This window comes from Streptopelia decaocto (genome assembly GCF_964273445.1).
Source record: "Streptopelia decaocto genome assembly, chromosome: 5".
Lineage (NCBI taxonomy): Eukaryota > Metazoa > Chordata > Aves > Columbiformes > Columbidae > Streptopelia > Streptopelia decaocto.
The window spans coordinates 8,490,661-8,516,272 of NC_138659.1; the positions used below are offsets into that span (position 1 = coordinate 8,490,661).

At 49.6% G+C, this 25,612-nt stretch overlaps 1 protein-coding gene across 5 annotated transcripts in view; it reads left to right on the top strand.

Annotated features, from left to right (window-relative positions):
• Window positions 1-24,538, top strand: part of PBX1 (PBX homeobox 1) — a 127,077-nt gene extending 102,539 nt beyond the window's left edge. For 2 of the 5 annotated variants that reach the window (XM_082054046.1, XM_082054045.1), the window contains exons 3-8: window positions 529-719; window positions 1,664-1,799; window positions 4,931-5,090; window positions 12,154-12,266; window positions 13,705-13,794; window positions 20,213-24,537. In XM_082054046.1, the coding sequence (XP_081910172.1) occupies window positions 529-719; window positions 1,664-1,799; window positions 4,931-5,090; window positions 12,154-12,266; window positions 13,705-13,794; window positions 20,213-20,305 (783 nt within the window). In that variant the 3' untranslated portion in view covers window positions 20,306-24,537. Of the gene's footprint in view, window positions 1-528; window positions 720-1,663; window positions 1,800-4,930; window positions 5,091-5,430; window positions 5,697-12,153; window positions 12,267-13,704; window positions 13,795-20,212 lie in introns of those variants that run through there. The other 3 variants (XM_082054042.1, XM_082054044.1, XM_082054043.1) reach the window with 3 other exon arrangements.
• The last annotated feature ends 1,074 nt before the right edge of the window (window positions 24,539-25,612 follow it).

Here is a 25,612-nt window from a genome sequence, read left to right on the forward strand (position 1 = left end):
TACCTCACTCAGGCTTTAATTATTATCGTTATTTACTTCTTAACTGATGTGCTAACAGTGCGGAGCAGGGCTGTGTCAATCTGGGAGCTGTGCCTGTGAAACACACGGGGTTCTGCAGGACACGTGGTGCTGGGGTCCAGCTGGGACAGTTGGAGGAAGGACAGAGGGTCAAAAGGTTCATGGTCCTCCTCAGATACATCTATAGCTTCTACAGTCCCATCCAGAAAAACATGAGTTCTAGGGCTGCCCCAGCTCCATCCATGATACCTGAGAGCAAAGAAATTGGCTCCTGCTTTTCTCAAACGTGTTTCTTGGGAGTCTCTCATGCTCTGTGCTTGGCAGATGGGAGAAATTTCTCTCTTCCTCGAGAGCCAGCATACCCTTGCTCTGGGTCTGCCTGAAAAAGCCCCAGCCATTGAGGCCTCCACTTGCGTCCCCTTCCTTAGCAGCGTTGTCCCTGTACTGTCCTTGACACCATCGAATGACCTTCCGATCCTGGGGCTTCTTTTGCTTTTCTTGCCATCCCAGGCATGCAACGAATTCACCACCCACGTGATGAACCTGCTGCGTGAGCAGAGCCGGACCCGACCTATCTCGCCAAAGGAGATAGAGCGGATGGTGAGCATCATCCACCGCAAGTTCAGCTCCATCCAGATGCAGTTGAAGCAAAGCACGTGTGAAGCCGTCATGATCCTGCGCTCCCGATTTCTGGACGCACGGTGAGTTCATCCCCCACAAACTTTTCTCCCCACCCACCGTGCAGTATTGCTCAAGCCTGGGAGAGGTGTTTTGAGGTTCTGGAGTGAATCCAGGTCCTTCTAAAGGGCAGCGTCTCCTGGTATTGAGCTGCAGAGGCTATTTACCTTCCTTACAGTTCAGTTGTCTGTGGCTCAGCAAGGGAGGGGACAGCAATTCAAGACATCCAGCCTCAGGCTTGGGGAGACTCCCAGCTGTACCTTGAGAACTGCACATTGCTGGCTTTGCTCTGGCAGAAGGAAATTCTGTGGCTTTTTCCAGCAAACCTTTGTGGTGAAAATGTGCGCTTCACTTAGGAATGAAAGTTAACCCTCCAGCCCGTCCTGTCCCCTCTAGGTTCCTATTCTTCTCCTTCTGTTTCCATTGTCCCAGATTTTCAGGGCGTAGTAGATATATTTCACTTCCCCAGCTGGTTACAGGGAGGCTGTGGCTTGGGATGGGGAGGAGAGACAGCTGCACTGGGGTACGAGGGAAGAGGTAGCAGACAGAGAGTGCCCAGCTGTAAATGGAACAAACCTCCCCAAGGATATATCTGTGGCTGCTTTCTCAGCACAGGGCTTTGCAGTGAGCAGCAGTAGCCAGGGCAGCCAGGTGTCAGGAGTCACCTTCCCATGTGGAAGAGCTTGGTGCCAGTTTTAAGACTCTTCGGTGAGCTGGAGGGTGCAGGGATCATTTGAGAAGGAGACTTAACTTGCTTTGGGAGGTGCTGAGAGAGGAGTTGCCAGCAAGGTGCAGATGAGGAGCTTCCTGGCCATGAGTCTCTTGCACCTCATTCTCCCAGGAGCAGGAGAAGGAGGGAGAGAAGTGGGGAAAGTCAGGGTATCTAAATATGCATTCCTATTCCTGGATCCCTGGCACTGATTCCCTTTCCTTTTCCTTCTGTTTCCCCCTCTTTCTTCATGCTAAGGCGGAAGAGACGAAACTTCAACAAACAGGCTACGGAAATCCTGAATGAGTATTTCTATTCCCATCTCAGCAACCCTTACCCCAGTGAGGAAGCCAAAGAAGAGCTAGCCAAGAAATGCGGCATCACAGTCTCACAGGTGAGAGAGCTCAGAAATACGGCAAGACGGGTACTGCCAGCAGGAAACCTTAGTGTGGTGAAGAGCACTGCAGACCTCAGACAAGTCAGTCGTGTCCTGGTGTTGAGCATCTAATTACTAAATGAGTTTAGTGAAAGTTAGCTTAAATGGATGGGAGAGCAGATGGCAGACTTGCAGATTGAAGCTATGGATGGAAAAGGACAGTTTGGGAGAGGATTTAGAAGGGATGAAGACTTCATGGAACCACAGCTGTGTGTGCACTGAAGGTATTAACAACACAGAAATGATGTGGCGTGACTCACGGAGGCAAAGTCTTCTCCTCAAGGAATTAGTGCCAGGCTGGCTTACAAGAAGAGCTCATTTGAGCTGAAAGTCCATTCTTAAAGCCCAGGGATTGAAAGGCATTAGGAAGAGTTGCAAAGAGTTTGTTTGGTAAGGTAGAATGGATGAGGTCCTGATGGGAATAGAAGGGTTTGGGACAGGCAGGCTAATGATTACAGTTTGTGCCCGAGGAGGGTGGGCTTTCTCGGGGTCATTTGTCATTACTCTTGTACTGCGGGGCATGACATCTCCCTGACTTGCTTATCTCTCAAAGAAAGTTGATCAATAAAGACAAATTGAATTATTTCCATACATTCAAGGTGGCCACGTAGTTCCTGGAGTCTGTAGCTTTGACCTGGGTGCTGCTGGGATTTGTGAGGAGCACAGTCAGTCCTTGGAGCGTTCAGCCATACCCTGCTCAGGCCTGCCCTTCTTTATTTCCTCTCTTTTTGGAGCAAACTGCCTGACCAAAAGCCAATCTATATGGCCTCTGGTAGTCTTGTCCTCCTGTGAGCTTAGCACTCCCTCTAAGCTCCCACTGCATTCCATTCCCCATCTTGGGCCACATCCCAGCGCCAGGCACATGCCTCTTTGTCACTTGAGTAAACTGAAGACAGTGATAGCGTCTGGTGTCCTTGTGAGAGCATGTCTGCCTTCAGCAGGAGCAACAGCATCCAAGGGTAGGTGTCGACACCGTGTTGAACGCCTGCTGAGTGACTCTGATTGCATCCCATGGGTCAGAAGACCCACACGTTGATTCTTCCCAGAGTTACCTATGAGAGCACATATTCACTTACGTAAAATTACAGCTGTCCTGATGCTTCCCCTCTCACTTTTAATTCATCTGTTCACACTTGCAACTTCACCTTCACAAAGAGAAAATGCCCAGGAGAAGTGCTGCACATAGGATGTTTTTCGCCTGTGCTGCATCAAGGCTGCTTGTGCCTGTCTCCAGGATCTCCCTCCCATCTTCGTCCAGAGAAGGCAGAAACAAACACACATCCAGGTCTCTGGTTTTGCTGAGGCTGAGTGGGAACACAGGACAGCATGAATCTCTGCAAGCCATGAGCAGAGTTAATTTGAACTCAAAGGCTGACCAGGTGTAGGCAGGTTCTTTGCTTCACAAGTTTTAAGATGGAGATAGATTTTGGTGGCTGTTGATCCCCATTTCCTTCCCAGTGACGCTCAGAGTTCATCCGCTGCCTCCAGCATTTGAAGCCCAAGAGCTGTTGTAGAGAGAGGACCAAGTAGGAAGACCAGGAAGGAGCACGTTGTCATCAGTGAGAAAGTTGACCCAAGAAGTGGAATGGAGCTTCTCACAAACAGCACCTGCTTCTGGTGCCATCAAAATGTTCTCTCCCAGATCTGGGTTGGCTGCTGATCTGAGTTACTACCTTTTGCCTCCCAGGAATTTCTGCAGGTTATATTTTCTTTTTTTCCTGCTCTGCAGCAGCGCAGGGTTGCAAACCTGCAGTTCAGTAGCAGGCAAATTGGTGGATGAAGCCACTTCTGTGTAGAAGCTGCTGATAGCAGTGCAGATAGAAAGCATTGTAGGAATAATAGCATATGGATTTCAGTTGTCAACACCCAAGCCAAAACAATTTCCCTAAGATGAGGGAAAAATCATGAGCTTCCCAGGATGAACATCTAGCATGGTCTTCTGCGTCTTGGTGCTCAGACAGGCCTTTCGGAAGGGGGAGCGCTGATGTACTTGCTCTCACCAGCAAGCAAAGGGAGAATGTCCTTGGAGTCCCACCAAAGGGGTCGATCTGCTAGCTCAAGATTGCAGCTCCAAGCAATACTTGGGGTGTTGGAGCTCTGCAGCATCCTCTGACATTTGCCCATTCTCTTCATCCTGATGAGCTTTCTCAAACAAGGTCAGCAGTGGCTGGAAGTTGTCTTCTGCTTAGATATCTGCACATAGGAAAACATTCCTCTGATTCTCTGTGTTCAGTGTTGTCAAAGGAGAAGCTGAGAACTACTTCCCAAATTGCAGGTTGAATATTTCCCATGTCATCTCTGAAATTGTTCACAGTGCCCACAAGTGAACAGGGTTATCATCAGCAAAGTACTGAGCGGAATTTCGGGAATGCTGAGTTCATGGTGTTTCGGGAGGTACCGTGACGTTTTCCATGAGAAGCAGTTCTGGCCAGATACTACCCCCGAAGCTCCCGGTTTATGTAGCAGCTCATGCTAAACCCTACAAAGCCGAGTTCAGCTGGATGAAAAGCACCCACTTCTGCCCTTTTGCACTGATTTCACACAGATGGATCAGAAGCAGAGCTTCAGTGCTACCAAGGCAATTTTGTGTGTCAGCCTGGCCTGAGTAAATTTGTTAGATCTTTTCCCTGAAAGCCACACTGGCGTCTCCAAAGACAGGAGAAAAGACGTCAGGGAACCAAGGCATCTGTCCCCATCAAAGGGAGACCGAGATGGAGCAAATAAAAATTTCCAAAATGACACGTACCCGTTTTCAAATTGTGCAATTTCAGGGTCCTTTGACTTTCTCAGATTTTTTTAAACCCATCTGACGTTTTCATGGGGTGGGTATAGTGGTTCCTGTGGAGCATCCCCATAGTGTATGACCCATCCAGCCAGATGTATCTGCACAAACCCAGTTCCCACCACCTTTCCTGGGCCTGGTATGGCATGCACAGTTAGAAGGTGCTTCCTTCCACAGCTAAGAAAATGGGGGGAAAGAGGGAAAAAAGAATATGCACTATTAACCTGAGCTAATCCACCTTCCACACCAGCTGCACTTGCCAGAGCCGAAGCGTTAATGTCTTTGTCTTCTCTTGAACTCACTCTAGGTATCAAACTGGTTTGGAAATAAGAGAATCCGGTACAAGAAGAACATAGGTAAATTCCAAGAAGAAGCCAATATTTATGCTGCCAAAACGGCTGTCACGGCTACCAACGTGTCAGCACATGGAAGCCAGGCTAACTCGCCCTCAACTCCCAATTCAGCTGGTTAGTTTTTGTTGGTTTATTTTCTTTGTTTTGGGTTGTTAGTGTTCGTATTTTGTTTGTTTCCTCCCTTCCTCTAAACTCTTTATTCTCTCCTTCTGGTTATTTCAATTTTGATTTTCTGGTTTTGGTTGGCTTACTTTTGTGGTCTCAAAAAATAATAAAAGAGAGATGAGTTTGGTTTTGGGGGTTGTTTGGTGGGGGGGAGGGGGTAGTTTATTTGCTTACACATACACGCACACCTTTTTTCTCTCTTTTCTCTCTTTTTTCCTCTTTTCTCTTTTCTCTTTTTTATCTCTTCCCCTTCCCTGTTCTGTTTTTGTTGGAAAAATGATGTGATCAGACCTTGTGACTGACATTGCCGGGTTGGGGGTTTTATGCATAGATGGTAAACACAAAATCAGAAAAATGATGTGAAAAAAAAATTGCTGGGATTGCTCGCACTTCGTGGGGAGAAAAAAATATGATAAAAATGTCATTGCGTAATGATGAAAGCATGAGTGACCTTAATGGATAAAACTGAATATTTCTGGGATGTCCTAACTCACAACATTTTGGGGGTTGTTTTGGGTAGATTTTTACCCTTTGATTTTTCCTTCTGTTGTGGTTGCCATTAAATGCTTACATGGCAATGTCTGGATCACCTGCAAGAGTGTGCTCTGTGTGAATTTTATTTTCCCTTTGTGTCAGTGCAATCCAGGGAAGTCCATGGGTCCTTCCCTTTCCCCTGTCCCTGCCCATTTGCTGTGGTTTCCATTTGTTTGTTTTGAGGGTCAAAGGCACAGAGCACTTTGCCCAGATTTCAACTCCTCTGCTAGAGAACGATGCTTTAGTTCATGTGTGGTCCCTACCACGAGGACGACCAACCCAACAATGCTCCCAGGCCTCAGCTGACTGCTCGTGCTCCGCTCCCAAGAGCGATGGAAAATTAGGATTTGGTTAAAAGGAGGGGGGGAAAAAAGTGATCTTCATGCGTGCCATTTACTTCGTTACCCATACAAATATCTGTGTGCTGCTTTTCTTTTTAGAGGCGGGAGGGTGAGTGGGAATGTGTCACTTTTGTGCCTTAGAGCTCGGTGTCTGCTCGTGGTGCCCTTTCACCAGGGGGTGATGCTCGCTGTTGTCAGGTAGGCAGCTTAGAGGAAGGAAATTATGTGGGCAGCAGGAGAAACTGGATGTTAAGCAGACCACCCGTGGTTCACCATGCAAACACTGGTTGCTATCAGGACCCGCTTCTGTAGTGAGGACCTGCTTCAGCCCTGCCTGTGACAGGTATCGGAGGAGTCACACCCCAGAAGCAGCCCCAGATCTGGAGGATTTGAGTGGAAAGTGGAGAGCCAGGGGTCAAACAAGAGGAGAAGCCAGTGGCGTGTGTCTCTGGCTGGTCTCCCAAAGCAGCCCTGCTCTGTGCTGGGGAGCTGGTGCACGCCTTGCAGGGACTCACCTGGGTGCTGGCACAGAAGCGAGTGGTAGAAGGCTTATTCAGTTGGGCAGTGGAGAGAAGTCCCTACACATAACCCCCTGCTTTCCAGAGGAGGTGTTGCTTGCTAGGGGTCTGCCCACAGAGCTACCTAGAGCAGAGATGTCGCAGGTCAGAAATACTGCTGGGGGGCACCTCTCCCTCCTCCTCCTCGCCCAGGGCTGCCTATGAGCGAGCTCTGCCACCTGCTTGGGCTCGGTTGATGTGCTCAGAGGGCTCAGGTAGATACGGCAGAGTTTTGCAGGAACTGATGGTTTGCAGGAACGTTGTTTGATACTTTTTTGTTTGTTTAGGGTTTTTTTCCCCTTTTCCTTCTATTGTTTGAACTGCTGAAGATTCAGATAGTTTTAAAAATGTCATCATCCTTTCCAGACAGTTCACTCAAAATACCTGGTCATGTGGGGTCTCTTGACTTTAACACCCCCTTGTAGAAAAGGCTGGAAGGCAGAGAGCAGAGGGAGGTGTTGAGGGAGATGCCTACTGCAGTCCACATCAGCCTGGACCAAAGCGACACAGCTTCTCCTTCTTTTCCTCTTTTCTTCAACTGGAGTCAGATCCAAAGGTCCAGAATAGCAAGGGAAGATCTCCCCAGCTGAACCATGGGGATGTAACAGCTCAATCAAGCATCCTTGCATCGCCACATTGTGGGGCAAAGCCCATCCTGAGGACATCTGAAGGTGTGTGACTTCTCCTGCTTCAGGTTGTCCTGGAGGTGCTAGCAGCAAGAAGCACACCTGTACACACTGGGTCTGAAATAACCTGCCTGTGAAAGGTTTGGAGGATGGTATCAAGGGCCATGAGCCATCTGGATGTGCTGAATTGCCCTGGGAGGAACATCAAAGTGGATGAAGAGGTGAAGGACTAAGATGGCTGATGCCCATCCTTTTACACCATGGACATTTTTTTGGTTTTAGATCATTGGCTGAGACTTTCATGAAGAAGGAGGCTGAGCAAAGGCTGGATTTGCAGGGAATTTTTGGGATCTTCTGGTTTAAATACATTGTAGGGCATGTGGAAAGAAAGAGGGTAGGCAAAGGACAGGTCATGAGAAATAAGTGACCTGCAACACTGTCCCTGGAGAGCCGTGGTGTTGGAAGAGGAGATGGAACTGGATGCACTGGGACCTGGGACAGGAGCTAAATTCATTTCTGCTGTGGCTACGCAGGCCCATCTGTTCTCTGCATTGATGCCCATGTTACCGGAGATCAGTGAATGGCTACAGTCAGTCAAAGAGATTGGCCACACGTTGACAAGGGCAAGGATTGCATCTGTCTGGCCATCTGGCACGTTCAGAGCAGGGTCCCCCATCCTCGGTCACCCAGGCCTGAATGTCAAACACCTTTTCATCCTGAATACGCACAGTTGGGCTTTATCAGCCAGATGTTCAAATAAGCTGAGATGCCTGGTGTATTTGGGCTAACAACTCCCCATCCTCACTTTGATTGCCCAGACAGTCTCAGCACAAAAAACACATGGCAAATGAAAGCTATTTTATGTGGGCAGACCCTTTTGCCAAACAGAGTCCTCAAGGGCCACACACAGGTGATGACATCCAGTGAAGTCTTCCACGCAGAGCAGCCAAAATTGTCCTGAACTGATGTTTTTTATTCCTGCTCACTCTCTTGTTTTGTAAAAATCTTGTTACAAAGCTGCTGATGGAGGGTACAGTGCTGTCCGGTGATGTACTACATCAGGCACAGGCCTGATTGCTGTATCTTCTCTGCCTTTCTCCATTTGTTGCAATCACTTGTCTAGAACACAGCGCTGGAGAGGACCCTGCTGCTCTGGTCATGGTCTCACTGTCTTCAGTGTTGGTTAGCAAGTGCAAAAGAATAAGAGTCCTGCTGGGTCATCCCAGGCTTCTAGACCTGTCAAACTCAGTGGCTTTGTCCAGCTGAGGAGCTGCATGGTCCATCGTGTTCTTCCCTCATCTTTGGCCATGGTAGGAACACAAGCAAAAGTTACAGGGAGGGTAAATTCTGTGCTCTCAATGTGTGTGTGTCGTTGACTTCAATATGTATACATGACCAAAGTTGACTTCAGTGGTTCAGTGTGCTGGATCTCTGTCTCATTGGTGGTAGGTGATGGAGGCAGCAGATGAGGACAGCTTGATTTCAGCTCCAATGAACACCATTACTATGTTTGTTTATTCTTGATGCTGTTTGAATTGTTGGATACTTTAGAGAAAAGGACTTTTTAGACGTGGAAGTTGAGACTGAAAATATTAAAGAATACATTAGAGAAGCTGGAGAAGAAGCTCTCTGAAGAACTGGAGAAGTGGTGTAAGAAATACCAGCAATCAAGCTTGGCAAGGTGCCTGAATTGGAGGCAAACTTGAAGTGGGTTTTGCTCATTAGAAATGTTAGGAGTGGCAGAGGTCTCTGTGTGGGTGTTGTTTTGATGTAGGCTTTCACCCAGTGGCAAGATTGAAGTGCCATACCTTGTTTAAACATTTCCAGTGCTCTTTCTAAAGCTGGTGATGAACTGATAGAAACTCAGCACTAAGGCATAGTGGTGATAGGTCTTGGATTTGATGACATGTCTAGATACTGAAGGTGAACCACTGTTCCACGCTGCTACAAGTCAGGAAAAGTGTTGTTTTTTCTGGTGTGGGTTGGTTTTTTTTTTGGTCTATACACAATAGCATCAAGGGACTGCCATGCTGAGGTCATAGCCCTTTCCTCCTGGGCTCATAAGTCAAATATGGTTGTTACTTCTCAGTTCTTGAGGAGCCTCAGATCAAATTGTGACCACTGAAGACTTTGGTGTGTTCATAACAGAGCCTTTCAGAGGGACGGATTAGATTTATGATGGAGCCTCCTCTAGTGGAAGGATTTGACTTGCATTCTCAGATCTTGCCTCCGTGGAGGATACCAGAGTCTTAATTTGCAGCGCTCTTCACGTTCCTGCCCTTCTCCCACCCCAGTGCATCAGCCCCTCGTAGCCGTGTCTCTGAGACTTTGGGCCATCGTAATTTTCATACATGGCCCGTACATAGACAGCAGAGTGCTGAAGCAGCAGAGCGGCAGCGCAAAGGGCTCTCTGCAATTACGCCTCCAATACAAACTCATCCATACATGCAGGGCCATTGGTATGCGCATATTTAATCTTTGCATCCGCATCAGCAGCAAGACATGTTTACCGTTTAGATATGCACATATATTGTAAAAATACCCTGTGCCAATAACAGTATATATCTTGTTAGTGACATCTCCAGCACTCCTCGTGATTTCCAAGACACCGGTGCTCTTCAGAACTAGAGTTTTTGGCTGTTTGTTTATTTTCATTTCCTTCCTCCCAGTCTCAATTTTATGGTCAAGTTTGTTAAGTTTCTATAAAATATCAGTTAAGTTAATGGCATTTTTATTTGTTATTATTGTTATAATTTTATTTTGGCAGGGGAAGGTGGGATGAAATCTTGCTCTGCTGGGGGCAGAGCTGCAGCAGAGTCCTGTCAGGTGCTCAGGGATTCCTGAGTCTCTTCCCTCCTCTGCCACTGAGTATTTGTGTGATCTCAAAGATTTCTGCTCACCTTAAAAGAACAGGAGAATATTCTCTGCTTCTTGTGAGCAGTAACTGCAAAGTCCCTTGGTTCTCAGCCACTCTGGAGTACAAAAGCATGTTATTGCTTTGTGCTTTTATGCCGATGGCCAAAGCGATTGTTCAGAAAACCCAGTTGGAAGCATCATTGTGTCTGTGAAAAGTGCCCGACTTCATGCTTAAGGTTGAGCAGTTTCAGGGTGGGCTCTCCTCAGTCTGTCAGCTCCTTTCCATAGTTTTTTTGCCTTTAAAACAGCGAGTAACCTGAGAGGTCGGGAAGTGACAGGAGCCCTTTGCCAGCTGAGCAGAGGAGGTGATGGTTACAGCTGCCTCCTGCCGAGTCCGGGTGACTTTACGCCGCGGTGTGGGATTGCCGTCTGGAACGGGTTGGGCAGGGATGACAGTGAGCGCAGACAATGAGCTATTCCTGATCCAGGACTCGCTGTGCTCCAGATGAGTCTTTCTCTTGACTGTCGTGGGCATTGTATCTAGCAGTGACGTTTCTGCTTGCCTTCAAATCTGAGAATTGCCAGCACCTGACAAAAGAGCCAGTTGCAAAGAGAGCAGCAGAGAGTTTAGTGAACGTGAAGTCTCCAGCATAGACCTGCCACCTGGTCTGTGACCTTTCTTGGAGGTGGCTTCCTTCAGAGGAGCCTTCCTGGTCCACCTCCAAGGCAGAGCTGGGGTCTGTCCAGAGTTGTTTCTTCTCTCTCCAGCGAAGGGAGAGGGATTGCCAGGTGTTTCTCAGAGCGTACGCATGAGCCATAGTTGGGCAATTCCACCAGGACTGTGGTTGCCAGTTCTTCCAAGTTGGAAATGGCAGTGGAGATATGAGAGTGTTTCTGGGGTTGGAGCTGAAAGCGTAGCTGACCTGGGCCCCTGAAGTCTCTCCTTTCCAAGGCTAACGTCATGTGTATAACCAAACCTTGCACGTTGAGCTGTCTCACACTTAACGCGCTGATCTTGCACGACAAGTTCTGAAATAATCCCATAAAACCTTTTTATTTTTTTTTAACCCCCTTCCCTCCTTCACCACCTTCCAGTTACATAATGGGTTTGTGTCTCTCATTCAGTAGCTGAGGAGGTGCTCAGTTATCTCAAAGCTGAAAGCAGAAACTCTTGTTTCTGCGAAGGCGGAATTTTTTTTTCATTTGTGTTTTTTCTTCTCCTGATCCCACCCAGTTGTCTTCACCTTTAAAATCTTTTAGCGTAACATGGGCGACTGATGCATGCGGTGGGAAATTCGCTTATTGAGCTTGTTCTTCTGGGGCAGCTGGCCCAGGAGGGCTGTGACACCCTTGCGTTCTCTCATGGCCCGTCATGATGAAAGTCACTTGCCAACGTGACAGGTGCTGGGAGTCTAGCCCAAGTTCCTTCACGTTTTTTGCAAGCCTTCGCTCCCGATGTTCTCCATGTCCTTCCAGTGCTGGGTTCCTGATGTCCTGAAGGCAAAGCCCATGCGCTGCTCCCTCGCTGAGCTCCCCGGGGCTCCGGCCGTGGAACTGGATGGGGGTCTGGACGTACTCACCCTGCAGAGAGCAGCCTGGTGTAGACTTACCCCCCTGATCTGAGCTTCTCAGAAACAGTAGTGTGGACCCAAAAAGGCTTCTGCTCTCGGCAGCGAGGCTTGTTTGGGTAATTCTCTTCTCCAGTGCAGTCTGATGGGTGAACACCTCCAACAACCGAGATTTTCAAAGCTACCTGAAGGATTTTGATGCCCTGAAATGAAGGGAAAGGGCTGTCTAAGTCCTCCAGGCTGGGTTTTGTTTGTCTCAGTCCAGAGCATGAAGAATCCTTCCTCCAGCTGAGGAGCTGTTGAAGAATGTTCTTGGCATTGAGCTGTAACAACATGTGGCTTTGAATAACCTCAAGAGTGCATCCTTTTATTTTTTTTTGTTTTGCTTGCTCTGTTCTTTATACTACTAACATGACTGTGTGTTTTGTTTTTGTGGTTGCTTTGCATGTTGTTCCTTCCTCTTGGCTGAGAGTCATGGGGTGGATCTTTTTCCTTTCTGTGATTCAGGTGCCTCACTCTTTCCTTTCCAGGTTCTTCCAGTTCTTTTAACATGTCAAACTCTGGAGATTTGTTCATGAGCGTGCAGTCTCTCAATGGGGATTCTTACCAAGGGGCCCAGGTTGGAGCCAACGTGCAGTCACAGGTAGGGACCCATCCGATGTACTGCCAGTGAATGCATTAGTGTTGGAGGAGCCTTTGATTGTATTGGCACTTCTCCTTCCCGTCCGAAAAAGAGCAAATCTCAACCAGCACAAACAAACCAACCAACACTTAAAAAAGGCAAACCAAACCGAAAAACCAACCAACCAACCAACCAACCAAAAAAAAGCAACAGCAACAACCGCCAAAAATTCAATCCAAAAGAAACGAAAACCAAACACCCAAACAAACCAACAACCATGGTCTTGAGGAGAGTTGCCCACACTTTGTGAATGCATTTGGCTCTGGCTTGATAGTCGTACTAGGAGGAGAGGAGGTTTAGGAGAACAGGCGTGACCTCAAACAAAAGCAGCTGAGGTTTAGGTTCTACTTGCTTTATTCCAAGGGAAGGGGCCAGATGTTTGGACTGGTGTCTCGTTTTACAAGGCTTCCACTTACTCTTGTGATGCCAAACCACGTGTCTGCTGAAAGGCGAGAAATGCTCAAATACACAGCTAGATTTTTCTTTTTTTTTGGTAATTAAAAGCCACCCCTCATCATCTCCAAAGCACAGGCACTCACAGCACCCATGTACACACCAGCAAGATAGAGCAAGGGAGCTTTGAGTAGCATTACTGAAACGTCAACCTGTGCTTTTGGCAAAAAAGAAAAAAGTTAAAATAGCCAGGAATTCATTCAGATCTCCCACCTCCCATCTGGCGTCCAGATGTGCCATGAGTCCGATCTCTGGCATCTAAGGCTCTGTACTGTGTTGAGAGACAACAGCCACTCTGACACTTCTGCATCGGGCAAGGAGAGCTCTCGAAAGCCGAGGCTGCTCCCCTGGCCGTGCTGGATGCCATCTGTGGGCAACGGGACGTGCTGACCGTGCGTCCCATTGCCAGGGCTGGGCTGGGGGAGTGGAGGGAGAGGAACGGGAGCTGCCGGTGCCTTTGCCATGGTAGGTATGTTCTCCTCCTGGGCCCTCCAAAATGAAGGCACTTGGCTGGCTCGGAGGATCTCCTTCCACTGCCGCGAGCATCCCGGTGCTTGGGGCTGAAGGGTGGAAGGGGATAGGAAGGTGGGTCCTGGAGCGCGGTGGTGGAGCTGGCGGCAGTGATGTTCTCCAGGAGGTGCCACCCCACACTTGCCATCCCCTTTCTCCTTCTCCGCTCTTCGTTGCAAGACTTGGGACCAAGGAGAGTGTGATGGGGCAGGCGGGGGGTGGCAAGGGAGGCAGGAGTGTTCCTCTGCTCGGCTCTCACCACGAGATCAACTGCAGTTCTCTTTTCCCCCTCTTTAAATGCATACCATTATTATTATTTCTATTATTATTATTACTGTTTGTTTTTACCTTGCCAAAGATAAACCAAAGTGGGTTTTTTGCCCACTAACCTTTCATTCACGCTAATTTGTGTCTTTGTTGTCGTTGGTCTGTTTAGGTGGATACCCTTCGCCATGTTATCAGCCAGACAGGAGGATACAGTGATGGACTCGCAGCAAGTCAGATGTATAGTCCGCAGGGCATCAGTGTAAGAAAAAAAAATAGGCTTGGGTTCTTGTTTTTATTTTTTTCCTTTTTGTTCTCTCACTACCAATTATTTCAAAGCCATAGGGCTCAGAATGCCACTTAGTAGGACTTGTCTTTGCTTTTACGGTCACCTAGTTTATTGCTTCTGTATCGGTCACGCCAACGGCAGAGCTTTGCCCACAAAAAAAGTGGCGACCGGGCAGGCTTTGTGCAGGCAGCTGGCGTCTAGGACTGTCACAGCCGATCAGCGTTTGCCCGGCACCTGCGGCCACACGCGCTCGGCCGAGAGGAGCTGCTAAACAGGTGACACCTCGCGTCACCGCGGTGGGGAATGTCACCACAAACACCCCGGTCCAGAGGTGGCTCCACATGGAGGCCAATGGCACCATCCTGGAGCGACCATCTAAAAATAACCCATCCCTGGCCGGCATCCGAAAGCGACGGGGTTGGCGGCAATAACGCTTGCAAATAAAAAGAGAAAAAAATAAAAATAAACAAAGCCAACCAACGTCAACCCAAGAAAACCTCGCCCAACCAGGCTGGAGGAGGATGCGAGGGGGAGGGCGGTCTCTGGAGCATCTTCTCCTTGTTCTTGGGTGCGCTGGCGGGTTCTGACTAGCATGAAAATTCGTAGCGACAAGCTGTGTCGCACAGGGGGAAATCGATCAGACACACACAAGGAGAACCCAGTGTAGATTCGGGACAGCAATCCAACTTCATTTCTCAGATCAATCGTCCACCATCTCAGCGGCAGTGACAGCAAGCTGGGAGAAGAGGGCAGCCTGGAAAAGGAGGCTGTGAGCGCTGAGTGGGTGGTGGCGGTGGTGTCCGAGGTGGCACAGAGGAGGGGGTGGGTGGCCTTGGACGTGGCTGGTTGCCGCGATCCCCATCGAGGAGGCTGAAGGTTGAGGTGGGGTGGCTCTCTGGGTGGGATGGTGGTCCCGTGGTGGAGCACCCCGGCATGGTGCACTGTCCGGTCCCATCACCCTCCCATCCAAGGCTTGTGCCGGTTGTCACGTTGTGTGTGAGAATCTTTGGGCTGGCACGGGGAGAGGGGTGCGGCAGGACGGGGGGCTGCGCTCCCCTCTCCTGCGGGCACCGCGCTTGACGTCAGGAGGCAGAGACAGGGGCAGGGAGGATTTGTGAAGTAATGTAATTGAACATGTGCAGATAATTATGTCTCATTACATAAGCCCGTTGCAAAAACGGCACTTGGAAATGCCACATGAAAGAGCCTATCGTTCCGCATTAATTTCTCCGCGCGCTTGAATTTATTCCCTTTCTGGCTTTTTAATACTTAGAGAGTAAATGAGTCGCAGGCTGATCATGATAAGAGATGATACTTTTGTATAAATTAAAATACCCCCAAGGAAAGAGGCTGAGCTGATTATGGTTGCAGTTGGCTTGGAAAATAACAGTGAGCTGGGTTAAGCCAAAATTTGGGGGGGAGGGTTGCTACTGGGGATTATGAGGCAGGGAAGGGGCAATGGGGGAGAGGAGAAGAAAGAAGTAGTGGAAACTCGAAAGCCAAATAGGACAAGGAGCGCTGGGCATTTCTGGCTGGGGTACTGGGAGAGCCAGTGTCACCATGAGCAGCACTGAGAATTGGTGAGCTGAGAGTGGCAGGGGCTGAGCGCTGCCCCCTGCACCTCCCAAATGAGGACCCAGCATGGTGGCATCTAATGGCTCCTCAGGCTGGTTTCTGGGGAGGACAGGAGCCCAAACTGGATGTTGTTCAGAGAGGGGCAGGGTGGCAAGTGGGCAGAGTGACCACCTGGGCTTGGGGAGTGACTCCTTGTTTCTTCATAAAGCTCCTGGTAGGCACAGGGAGCAAGGCAGGGAGTCCATAGCTGAGCAGATAGTTTGGGAAGCATCTTCTGGGTTGTCTTTCTGTCCCCAAATGTTTTGTTTCCTCCATATCCCAGGCCGCATGCTCCTGCCTGTATCTTTTATTGTCACTTAGTGTCTTCCCATCCAGCTAGGTCCCTTGATGGACTCCACTTTGTCCACCCTGAAGCGTGGCTGCCCTCTGGGAAGTGTTGGTCCTGGGCAAGGTCCTGGAGAGCTGCTCAAGCGCAGGCAGGGTGGCTGTCTCGTAGCAGGCAGGGCTTCCCTGCCTCTCCCCTGAATCCTTTAATGCCAAGGAAGGGCAGCGCAATGCGGAGGAAAGCTGCTAGTGACACGGAAAGCTGCCGTCCCCGCGTCACCCCAGCATCCCCGTGAGCTGCTGGAAGGAGATGAGCCGAAACCTAGTCAAGAGCCCTGTCACAAAGATGTCTGCACGGGGCTGAGGTTAAGTCATCCCCGGAGCCTGTCAGGGCTGGGAAGTCAGCAGCAGGTTGCCCAGCTCCACCGCTGCAAACCTTGGCGGGGGAGACAGCGCTCGAGGTTTGCCTTCCTTGGTGGAGGATGAATTTTTAAACGCGTGTAAGTCATGACAGCTGAGGACGGGAATCTTCCCAAAGCCTCGTTCCCTCTGTGGCCCTGCTGCTCGATGTCTGACAGGCCGCTCCGCGGGCCTGAAAGGGCTGGAGTCAGTTCTGCATCGTTAGCAGGATAATGGGCGATGTCCCGTCTCCGTGACTGGCGTTGATGGCTGAGGCAGAATGGGAACAGCCGCCTTCTCCTCTGCAGGTGGAGATGGCATTAGGCAGGGCTGGTCCTGTTGAGGATCAGGGATGCTCTTGGTGATGGAGGGATGGTAGAAGCAGAAGCTGTTTTGAGGATACCCAGCCTTGGGTAGCACTGAGAGGAAGGAGGCACCCCCCCACACCTGAATGGAGGGGGTGTTTGGGGCCTGAGCCAGCCCTTTTTGCAGGCTTTGAGGTTGGGGGTTTTGCACTGTGAAGTGAGAGGTGTCTGGTCTCTCTGGACAGTGCTTGTTTGTGTACATGGATGTGTGTCCCCAGCTGGAGGTCCCCAAGGCTCGGGGTTTTGAAGCATTTGGTTCTGGTGGGTTCTAGTAGAAGTTGGGTCCTTATTGCCATAATCCTTTGGAAGGTCCCAACTCAAAACATCACCCTTCCTGCTGCTGCCATGTGCCCTAAATCCACAAAGTGTTTTAGGTCCCCTGTCTGCTAATTAATGAATGAGCTATAGTCATCTTAAAGGAAAAACATTTCAGAAATGTCTTAATTTAATTTATAGATAATTTGAAACTTTAAAAAGTCTAAAATGAGGGGCTGTAAAGTTCATCAGAGTGCAAGGTTTTTGATTTAAAGCTCTGTTGTGCAGAGTTGTGCCTATTTACAGAGTGGTTTGTGTGACCGTGATGGCAGCAGTCACTGGCAGGTTGTGCTGTTGAGTTTTGCATCCACTCCCATCAGCAAGGACCACTGAGCACTCGTACATGTAGGAGTTGAGACCTCCTTGCTTGTGCTCAGACCCCTTTCTCCAAGAATTCAGGTCTTGGAAGTTGCTCTGCTCCTCAGCAAGCTGTGGTTCACCATCATGATCAAGCTATGGTTCATCATCATGATCATGAGCTGGGATATGGCAGGCTTCATTGCCTGAGCTCCATCTGTCAGACATGCCTTGGTGTGTCCTCAAGACTGCTGCCCTGACCCTTGGAACACAATGGCCAGACAAGGCTGGATTCTCTGGTGTGTAATAAGAGCTTCAGTGCATCTTATGAGGAGACCCCAATAAAAGCTCTTAAAAGTTCAGAGGTGTGAAACCTCTTTGAGGCTGCTCCCTGCCTGTCAGACTTGCTGTTTTCTGGTGTGTTGGGAAGCTGACCTGACACCCTGCCTCGTCAATGGTGGGACAATGATTTGGTCACAGAAGGTGGGACATCGTGACAGCCTCCATGCAAAGCAGGGGGCTCCGTTAAAAATAGGCAGAATGTCATCTCCCAGCCCCACGTAGGAGGCTAGGCAGAGAGCCAACCAGACTTACTGGAGGTTACAAAAATTCTAAGACCCGAGAAACAGGCACCAAAACCAGTTGTTTCAGTGGTCCGTCACTGGTGCTCCACCACTTGGACAGCCACCAAGGACTTGCTGATGCTCTGGCACCAGGAGATGACATTTGAAGAGATGTCCTGGAGATTATTGCTCTGTCTTTAGCTTCTGCCCCTCCAGAACAAGTCACAGCTGTGTGCAGGGTCTCCTCAAGAGGTCCTGCGAGGAGCAGCAACCTCCTCTGAAGACTCTGTCTATGAGGGAGACCCCAGGGTATTTATTACAGTCAGATCTCAAGGCATATCCTGGCTTTGGAAGGAGGCAGGGCTGGCCTGAGTGGATATGATGCAGAATGGGTAGAATCAGATATGTCCTGCACATGGCGTGGTCTGTGCAGCAACAGGGTGAACTCCAGGAGAGGAGGGATGAGTGTGGTTGGAGAAGGATCCGGCCTCCTCATGGAAGGCTTGTCCATATCAAAGGATGGTGTCAAGATGATAAAGTCACGGCCAACTTTGAGGACTCCTTTCCATCTCTTGACCCATAACTTGGGGCCTCCCCAGGCTGGGGGGGCAGGAGGGTGTGGGATCCCTGTCTGCCTCTCCTCAGCGTCCTCTTGGCTTCCCATGGATGTGACCGAGGTGGTCACGGGCAGCACGAACTCCTACAACACACGAAGGCTGATTCCCAGTCTGCAGTACCGTGGGGCTCCCCAGCATTTTGGGGGGGGCAGAGCGCTAAACACCAAGGCACTGCAATAGGTCTGCAAGATGTTCTTTCTCTCGCTCCTTCCAGCCGCAGCTGGCACGCAAAAGCCTCGCTAAAAATAGTGGAGCACAATGGGGACGGAGCCCTGCTCGGTGCGGCTCCCTCCGCTCCCCCACTCCTGCTTGCCGTAATGACCCTGCAAACACTAAATGGCATCTGAGTGCATTAAGCAGCAAACTCTCCAGTGACATAGCAATTACGGCTCTGAAATAGATTTGGTGCGTCACGGAAGATAAGGGTTTTGAAAGTTTCTGTTGTGATTATAGCTTGTAACTCCAACAAATAACAGGCTTGGTAATAAGAGGCTGCCAGCACAGCTATTGTGGTTCTCTCTCACTGATGGCACGTAAATTGCTATTAATGTCCTAAGTGTACTTGAATATGCCAGTCTCGGGGCGGCGGAGTTGGCTCTGTGTCTCTTTTTACGTGGCCTGTCATTGTTGGGCTGATAATCTACAGTAATTGCTGCCTCTTGCAGCGGCCCAAGACACATAAGGGTGGATATTGCATCTCGGGGAGCGCGGGGACCCGCTGCGGACAGAGGCTGGTGGGGATGGTGGGCATGGGGAGGTCTCTTAATGTTTCCCATTCTGTCTGTGCATGCCTCTGTCTTTTTTTTTCTGTGTGTCCCTCTGCGAGGTGGTTTCACCGCTCAGAATGGGGGTCAGCTCTTTGCTCCCATCTCAGCTGCCTCATGGGCAGGCAGGAGCTGATTGGCAGCATGGACAACCCACCCGCAAGTCCCAGATGCTTGGGGCGTTGAGGATTTTCCTGCCCTTACTTCACTTTGGGAGTTTTTGGGGTCCCAGCTGTCAGGGCCAGTGATGGATGCCCTGTGCCAGGAGGGACAGCCAGAGAGGGCAGAACAGCCTGGGTGTGTCTCAAGTGGGACAGCTACTGCTACCGACTCGCTCGGGCAGTGGTTGGGAAGGATTAATTAGCCAAGCACTGGATCAATGTCAGAGTGAGCAGAGGAGGGTGGGTGCAACATCTGCTCCTCCACAAAGGGGATGGCAGCCACAGAGGAGCAGCTTCTGTGTGCTGCCGGATCCTGCCTGCATCAGTCAGGACCCTCCGGTAGCTCTGTTCTCGAGGCTGCAGAATTCACTTCTGCAGCTCTTTTTAGGAGGAGAAACAAGTTGCCCACCCTGCTTTGCCGTACAAGCCCTCGGAGGGTTGGGATGGTGGTGGCATCTCTGTTACACTGTGGATTGTGCTGATGGGGAGTGTGGAGGAGCAGCCCCGGGTTGGCAGAAATTTGTGGGTTTACTACAAAGAGAAGAGGGGAAGGCTCTTGTAGCGGGAGCAGAGAGGTGGCCCAAATCCCCGAAAGCAGCAGAAGCGTGTGGGCAGTATGACCACACAGGGGACAGAGTGGTCAGGAAGGCAGCAAGGGGGGACATGGCACAGCTCAGTGGTTCTTGGGGACCCATTCGTTGTTCTGCGTCTTCATAGCACCTGGGGCTGCATAATGTCCCAGGATGGGGTTTCTCAAGTGAGGTGTTTGCTATTTTTCACCTCCCACCAAGGGGAAGGGTCTTAGGGTCATGGTCCTTAGGGACATGGTTTAATGCCAGTGTTGGGTTAATGGTTGGACTCGATGATGTTGAGGGTCTCCTCCAACCAAAATGATTCTATGATGTTTGCCTCTGCCAAGGGAGAAGCAGGGGATCCAAGGTGGATGGGTGGCTTGGGTAGGGCCAGCTCTGCTCTTGGGTGACTGACATTTCTGTGTCTCCCTCCCCATAGGCTAATGGAGGTTGGCAAGACGCTACTACCCCATCGTCGGTGACCTCCCCCACAGAAGGCCCTGGCAGCGTTCACTCTGATACCTCCAACTGATCTCCCAGCAAATTGCATCCCTGGCTGAGCCAGCCCCGGCGGGGGCAGGAGGGGAGGGCGCCTCTCCTAACACTGCAGCAGTCAGACTGGAGGTGAACCCAATCAGCACACACAAGAAGACTCCTTCTCTTCTCTGCTCTTCGTCGGGATGCTTTTTTTCAGCCAATCTGGACACTTCTTTATACTCTCTTCCCTTTCTTTTCTGGGTAGAAGTCGCTCTCCCCCCATCCCTGCCACCACCACAACACCGCTCCCTTCCCCTCAACCCCTTCCCACCGAAGGATATGCCAACACGTAGAAGGATTTTTAAGGAGGAAAAGCAAAAATCAACCACCGTGACACAAAACAGCCCCAAAGCAGTGTGCGGCCTCGCACTGGGCATCTTTCTGAGGAGCCACAAACATACCTCAGTCGCATCTCACCCCTTTACTCGCAGGCAGCCTCTCTCGTCTCTCACGCTACCTCTCCCTAGGGAATTGTCACCGCAGCCTCGCTGCCACGTCATCACCGCTGGGCTGGCCGCATGCAGCACATCACCTCTCCGTGCCCAGCCCTGCCTCGGTGAGCTGTCCCTCAGGCTCTGCCGGTGACAGGGCGGGTGGACACGGGCACCTGTGCATGTAGGAGAGGGAGCCAGCATGCTGCCCTTCACTTCAAAAAGGTACCGGCCCATTCCCACTCCGGGGACACTGGTGACTCCTCCTGGTCCCTGCCCTGCTCTACCGTGCATCCCAAAGCTGGATGAGCCGTGAAACCCCTCTGTGCTCCCTGCCCGCCGTTGGAGGGCAGGACAGGAGGGAAAGAAGGGAGACAGAGGCAGGTGGGAACTGGGCATCGCTGACGATGAAGGCGCTGAGCACCTCTGCGGTGTTCTACGGGATTGGGCATGGATTGATGGGAGCCCAGCAGACCTCACAGCAGCTAGGGAGGCTGGCGGTGGAGTGTTTTTCTGGTGAGGAGAGCGTCACGGGGTGTTGACTCGTGTTTTCGGGAGTACGCTGCGCTGCAGAAGCTGGAGGAGGTGTGATCCCCAGTGCAGGCAGGACCCACAGAGGGTGGTGCCACCCGCTGCCATCCCAAAGCCCTGCCAGGCAGTGAGGGATGGGCAGTGGGATCCCGGAGGCTGGATATGGTGGGGTGAGCACATTGGGTGCTTTTGGTTAATGCAACAGGTTTGCTTGAGGGTGAAGGCTCTATGAGATGGGTTGATGCCCCACTCAGGGATGTTGTTCAACTGAAGGTGCTGGTTTTATCCTGGGAGCAGTATCCCAAGTCACGGGAGCACTCATGGGATTTTCTGCGTGGCTTTTCTAGTTCACTTTTTGGACAAATGGTGATGGGTGGTGCTGAAACACCCTTTCAAGCAGCTGACAACTGGGAGGACATGGCTTTGGTTGAGGAGCAGGGTGCAGAGGGACTGGTTTGCCCCAAGCAACGGGCTGAGCTTCATGCCTGGGCAATACTTTTGGCCACCAGTTCTTCCAGCAGGTGCGAGGAGGCTGAGGTGGCCCATGGCAAGACCCTGGGTGTCCTGGGGACCGGGGTGAGTGCAGCGTGTCTGGCACCTTGTGATGGACCCTAATACCTCTTGACAACATCTCACACTCTTGTATGTCCATGCCCACTCTGCCTGTGCAGGTACCAACCATCTGGAGATGGGAACTGCCAGCTCAGAGCAGCGTTAAGCAGAACAATTTAAAGTTAAAGCTCTGCCAGAAAAATTTCCACCTTTTTGCTGTCACCTTGCAGCATGACTCACCCAAAGTGAAGGTGAAGCCTGCCTTTTGTTGGGAAACAAGCCCAGAAGGCTCCAAAACACTTGCTCTGAAATTTCTGACCTTACCCTAAATACCTAAAGTCCTCATATGGTGTATTTTCTGTTTCTGAGCTGGTGGGATCAGAGTAGGACACGAAAGGTGGATGAGAAACAACACACGCTGCTCCTTGCTTAGTCCTTAATTCTCCAGCGGTGAGACCCTTTCTACTCCTCCTTGTGCATCCCTTCCTGGGGATGGGGACGATGCTGCAGACATGATGTGACACGTGCAGTCGAGGGACCCTCCCAGCTGCTCCCAGAGCAATGAGAAGGTTGGTTCCCCGCAAGGACAGTGCTGCCCATCTTCCCGAGCCGTGCGCCTTCCCGCTCTCCTCCTCCTCCCCCAGTGCAGCCTTCGAACCATTTCCAGCTCCTTTTACACGAAACCGTTGCCAGGGTGGCGGAAGCGGCAGCAGTGCCGTTCCGGCGGGAACGCCACCTTACCAGAACGACCCAAAACCACCCGTTCACCAGAGCCGGCCCGTGCTGGGGGCGCGTCCCCCTGCCCTGCGCCCCTGCCCGGGCAGGGCCCTCGCTCCTCCGCGGTGCTTTGCAAACCACCTCTTGGGTTTCCCGGTTGGTCCCTGCGGTTCGCGTTGCCGGAGCCGCTCACTTGCCTTTTCCTTTGGTTTGTTTATTTCTTTTAAATTTGGGGGGTTTGTTTCTCCTCCTGTTTCTCCCTCCCCAATCCTGAGTGTTGTGGGATTTTTTTTTTCCTTCTTCTTTTTGTTGTATTTTTTTTGTTTTTCTGCCCAGAAAATCCTGACTTCGATACCAAAAAAAAAAAAAGAAAAAAAAAAAACACAACAAAACAAACAAAAAATAAATCAAAAAAAAAAAAACAAAAACAAAAAAACCCTGCAGAAACTAAAATAATAAGAAACACAACAAAACAAAAACAAAAAAACTCGACGATTCTTTCAGCTTTATTAACATTTTCCATTGTTTCTTGCGATTTGTGTCTCGTTCTTTGTAGTATTGATGATAACGAACATTTGATAATGAATGTTCTTGTATATTCAGATAAAGGAGAAAAAAAAAACCAAAAACGCAGTTGGAATTTAATAGTGTTTATAATAAAAGAATAAAAAATGACGCAAAATTGAACAGGGGGATGGTCCCATCCCTGTTCTTTCTGTGGCAACATGCGCTTCATTCCTGTATAGTTTATAACATCAAACTACCTACATTCATCTTCTTTTTGTTTTGTTTGTTTTTCCCATGGTTTGGTTGGGGTTTTTTTTCCATTTTCTCGCATTTGTGAATTAGTTCAAGAATGCTAGAAAAGTGTAGAGTTGTGCACACTCATTTCTTCTTACACAATGTTTAAAAAAGTGACAGTAATTCATTTTGTAAGACTTTAAAAAGGAAAAAAATGGTTGGAATAGCGAGCATTAATAGGTACAGTCTAACACTTACTTTTCTTAATGTTGAGACCCAGAAATTACCTTTTATTTCACTTTTTTTTTGCATTATTTGGGAGGGGGGCTTTGATGATGATGATGATGATGATGATGATGATGCTGAGTTGATTTGGACCTTGGCGTTGCCGCTTCCCCTGCGCTTTTGAGCTGTGACCCAAGTGATGTGGAAAGTGATTTTTTTTTGTTGTTTTTGTTTTAATTTGGGGTTTTTTGGGGGGAGGGGGCGTCCCCCACCCATTTGAAGACCCAGCCCCAGATCCTTGGCTGACTGCCGTGGGGTTTTGGGGGAGGAGATGCCGTGGGGTTCAAGGAGAAGCACTGAGGCAGATGCCACTTGGCATCGCTTCAGTCTTAAAACCGTTTTCCTCCTCCCCCTTCCCAAATAAAAACCACTTTGCACATCACTGAACTTTTTAGGGTTTGGGCTGTTATTTTTTTTAATCCCAAGGTTTCGTGGAGTCCTTTTGTTTTTGTACACCTTTATTATTATTATTATTATTAAGACGATGTAAATCAGACGTTGCCTGGGGGGTTGGTTTTGTCGGTTTGCCTTGTTTTATTTTTGTTCTTGCAAAGCCCTTTCTATCTCTTGTAAAAATGATCCAGCTGTTCTGAGTTGCTTTTTCTTTTCTGTTTCCCCCCCCCATCTCTTTTTTTTCTTCTTCTTCTTCCTATTGGATTCCAAATATTAAAGAAAAAAAAAAAGGACAAAAAAAAAAGGAGAAAACCCTAAAAAAATTTAAAAAAAAAAAGACTCTCTGTTCCGACCTGGGTTTGAAAATTTAAGCTTTTCTGCTTCTGTAAAGAAAAAGAGGCCTCTGTCTTTCTGATCCCAATTGAGACTTTTATGTTCTATGACGATACTAACAAGGTGTAGGTTTTACAGTTTCTGATTTGTACTGGTAATGCATATTCCAAATAAATAGTTTCTTTTGTTGCAAAAAAAAAACAAAAAAAAAAAAACCAAAAAAAATTGAAACCAATCCTGTTGTGTTTCTTTGGAAGGAACCCGCGATGCTCTGGGGGTTCCCCCGTGGGGATGCAGGGGCAGGAGGGACTTGGGGTGCAGTGCTGGGGGGGGGTGCTCCTGGCCACACCGATTTCTCCATTAAAAAAAGCATTTATGATCTTTCATTTTACAGTTTTAATTCATTGCTTTTTTGGACTTTTTAGTGGACTTACTTCCAAACAAACCCTGGAATGGGGAGGATTTTCCTTTATCGCACCCAGGGATGGAGCAGGGCTGGGGAGCAGGAGAAGGGTGGCTGGGGAGCAGGGGAAGGGTGGCTGGTTTCTTATGTGTTTTTTATTGTTTGTTTGTTTGGGTTTTTTTTTTTTTTTTAAACTAAAATCCCTAAATTGTTTCTTGCTCAGAAACGTTTTCAATTTATTTGGGTTTTTTTAAGAATAATATGCAGTTTTAAAAAAGAGTCTGTACATGGGACAAAAACCAGCACAGCTCTGCCCAGTCCCCAGAGATGGGGGCATGAGACGTAGCTGATACAGATGAAAAGGAGCTACAGATGAAAAAGGGCGTGTGTGGAGAGAGGGGCTGTGATTCCCCAAGTCCCGAGCTGTGGAAAAGAGGCAGGATCGGGGCTACAAACCCCCTGACACCCCTCAGGGACCAAAGCGGAGGGAACAAACCCCCCGGGGATGCTGGAGCTGCCGCCTGCGCTCCTCCATGGATTTCTTGTCAATGATTATTCAATCTCCAGCCTGACCTTTCTCTGCTAAATAACACGGCAATATCAGCGCGGACCAGCCTCCAGCTCCGGCTGTGAATTAACTGTATCGCTCTCCGGCAGGAGCCCCGCCGAGCCCCCGGCCGCCGCGCTGCCAGCCCGCCCCAGGAATTATCTCCTTCCAACGCTGCTCTCCTAACACCAGTTTAAATATCATCTTGCTCCCAGCTGTTTAATTCTAATAAACGTTCATCCTGGCTCCAAACAGAGAAATGCTAAGTCTCACTGGGCCCCGATGAGCAAAAAGAAGGCAGGTGGGAGGAGGTGATGTGATCCCTGGCTGGGGGATCCTGGTGTGTAGCATCTCGCACCTCTCCCAGCT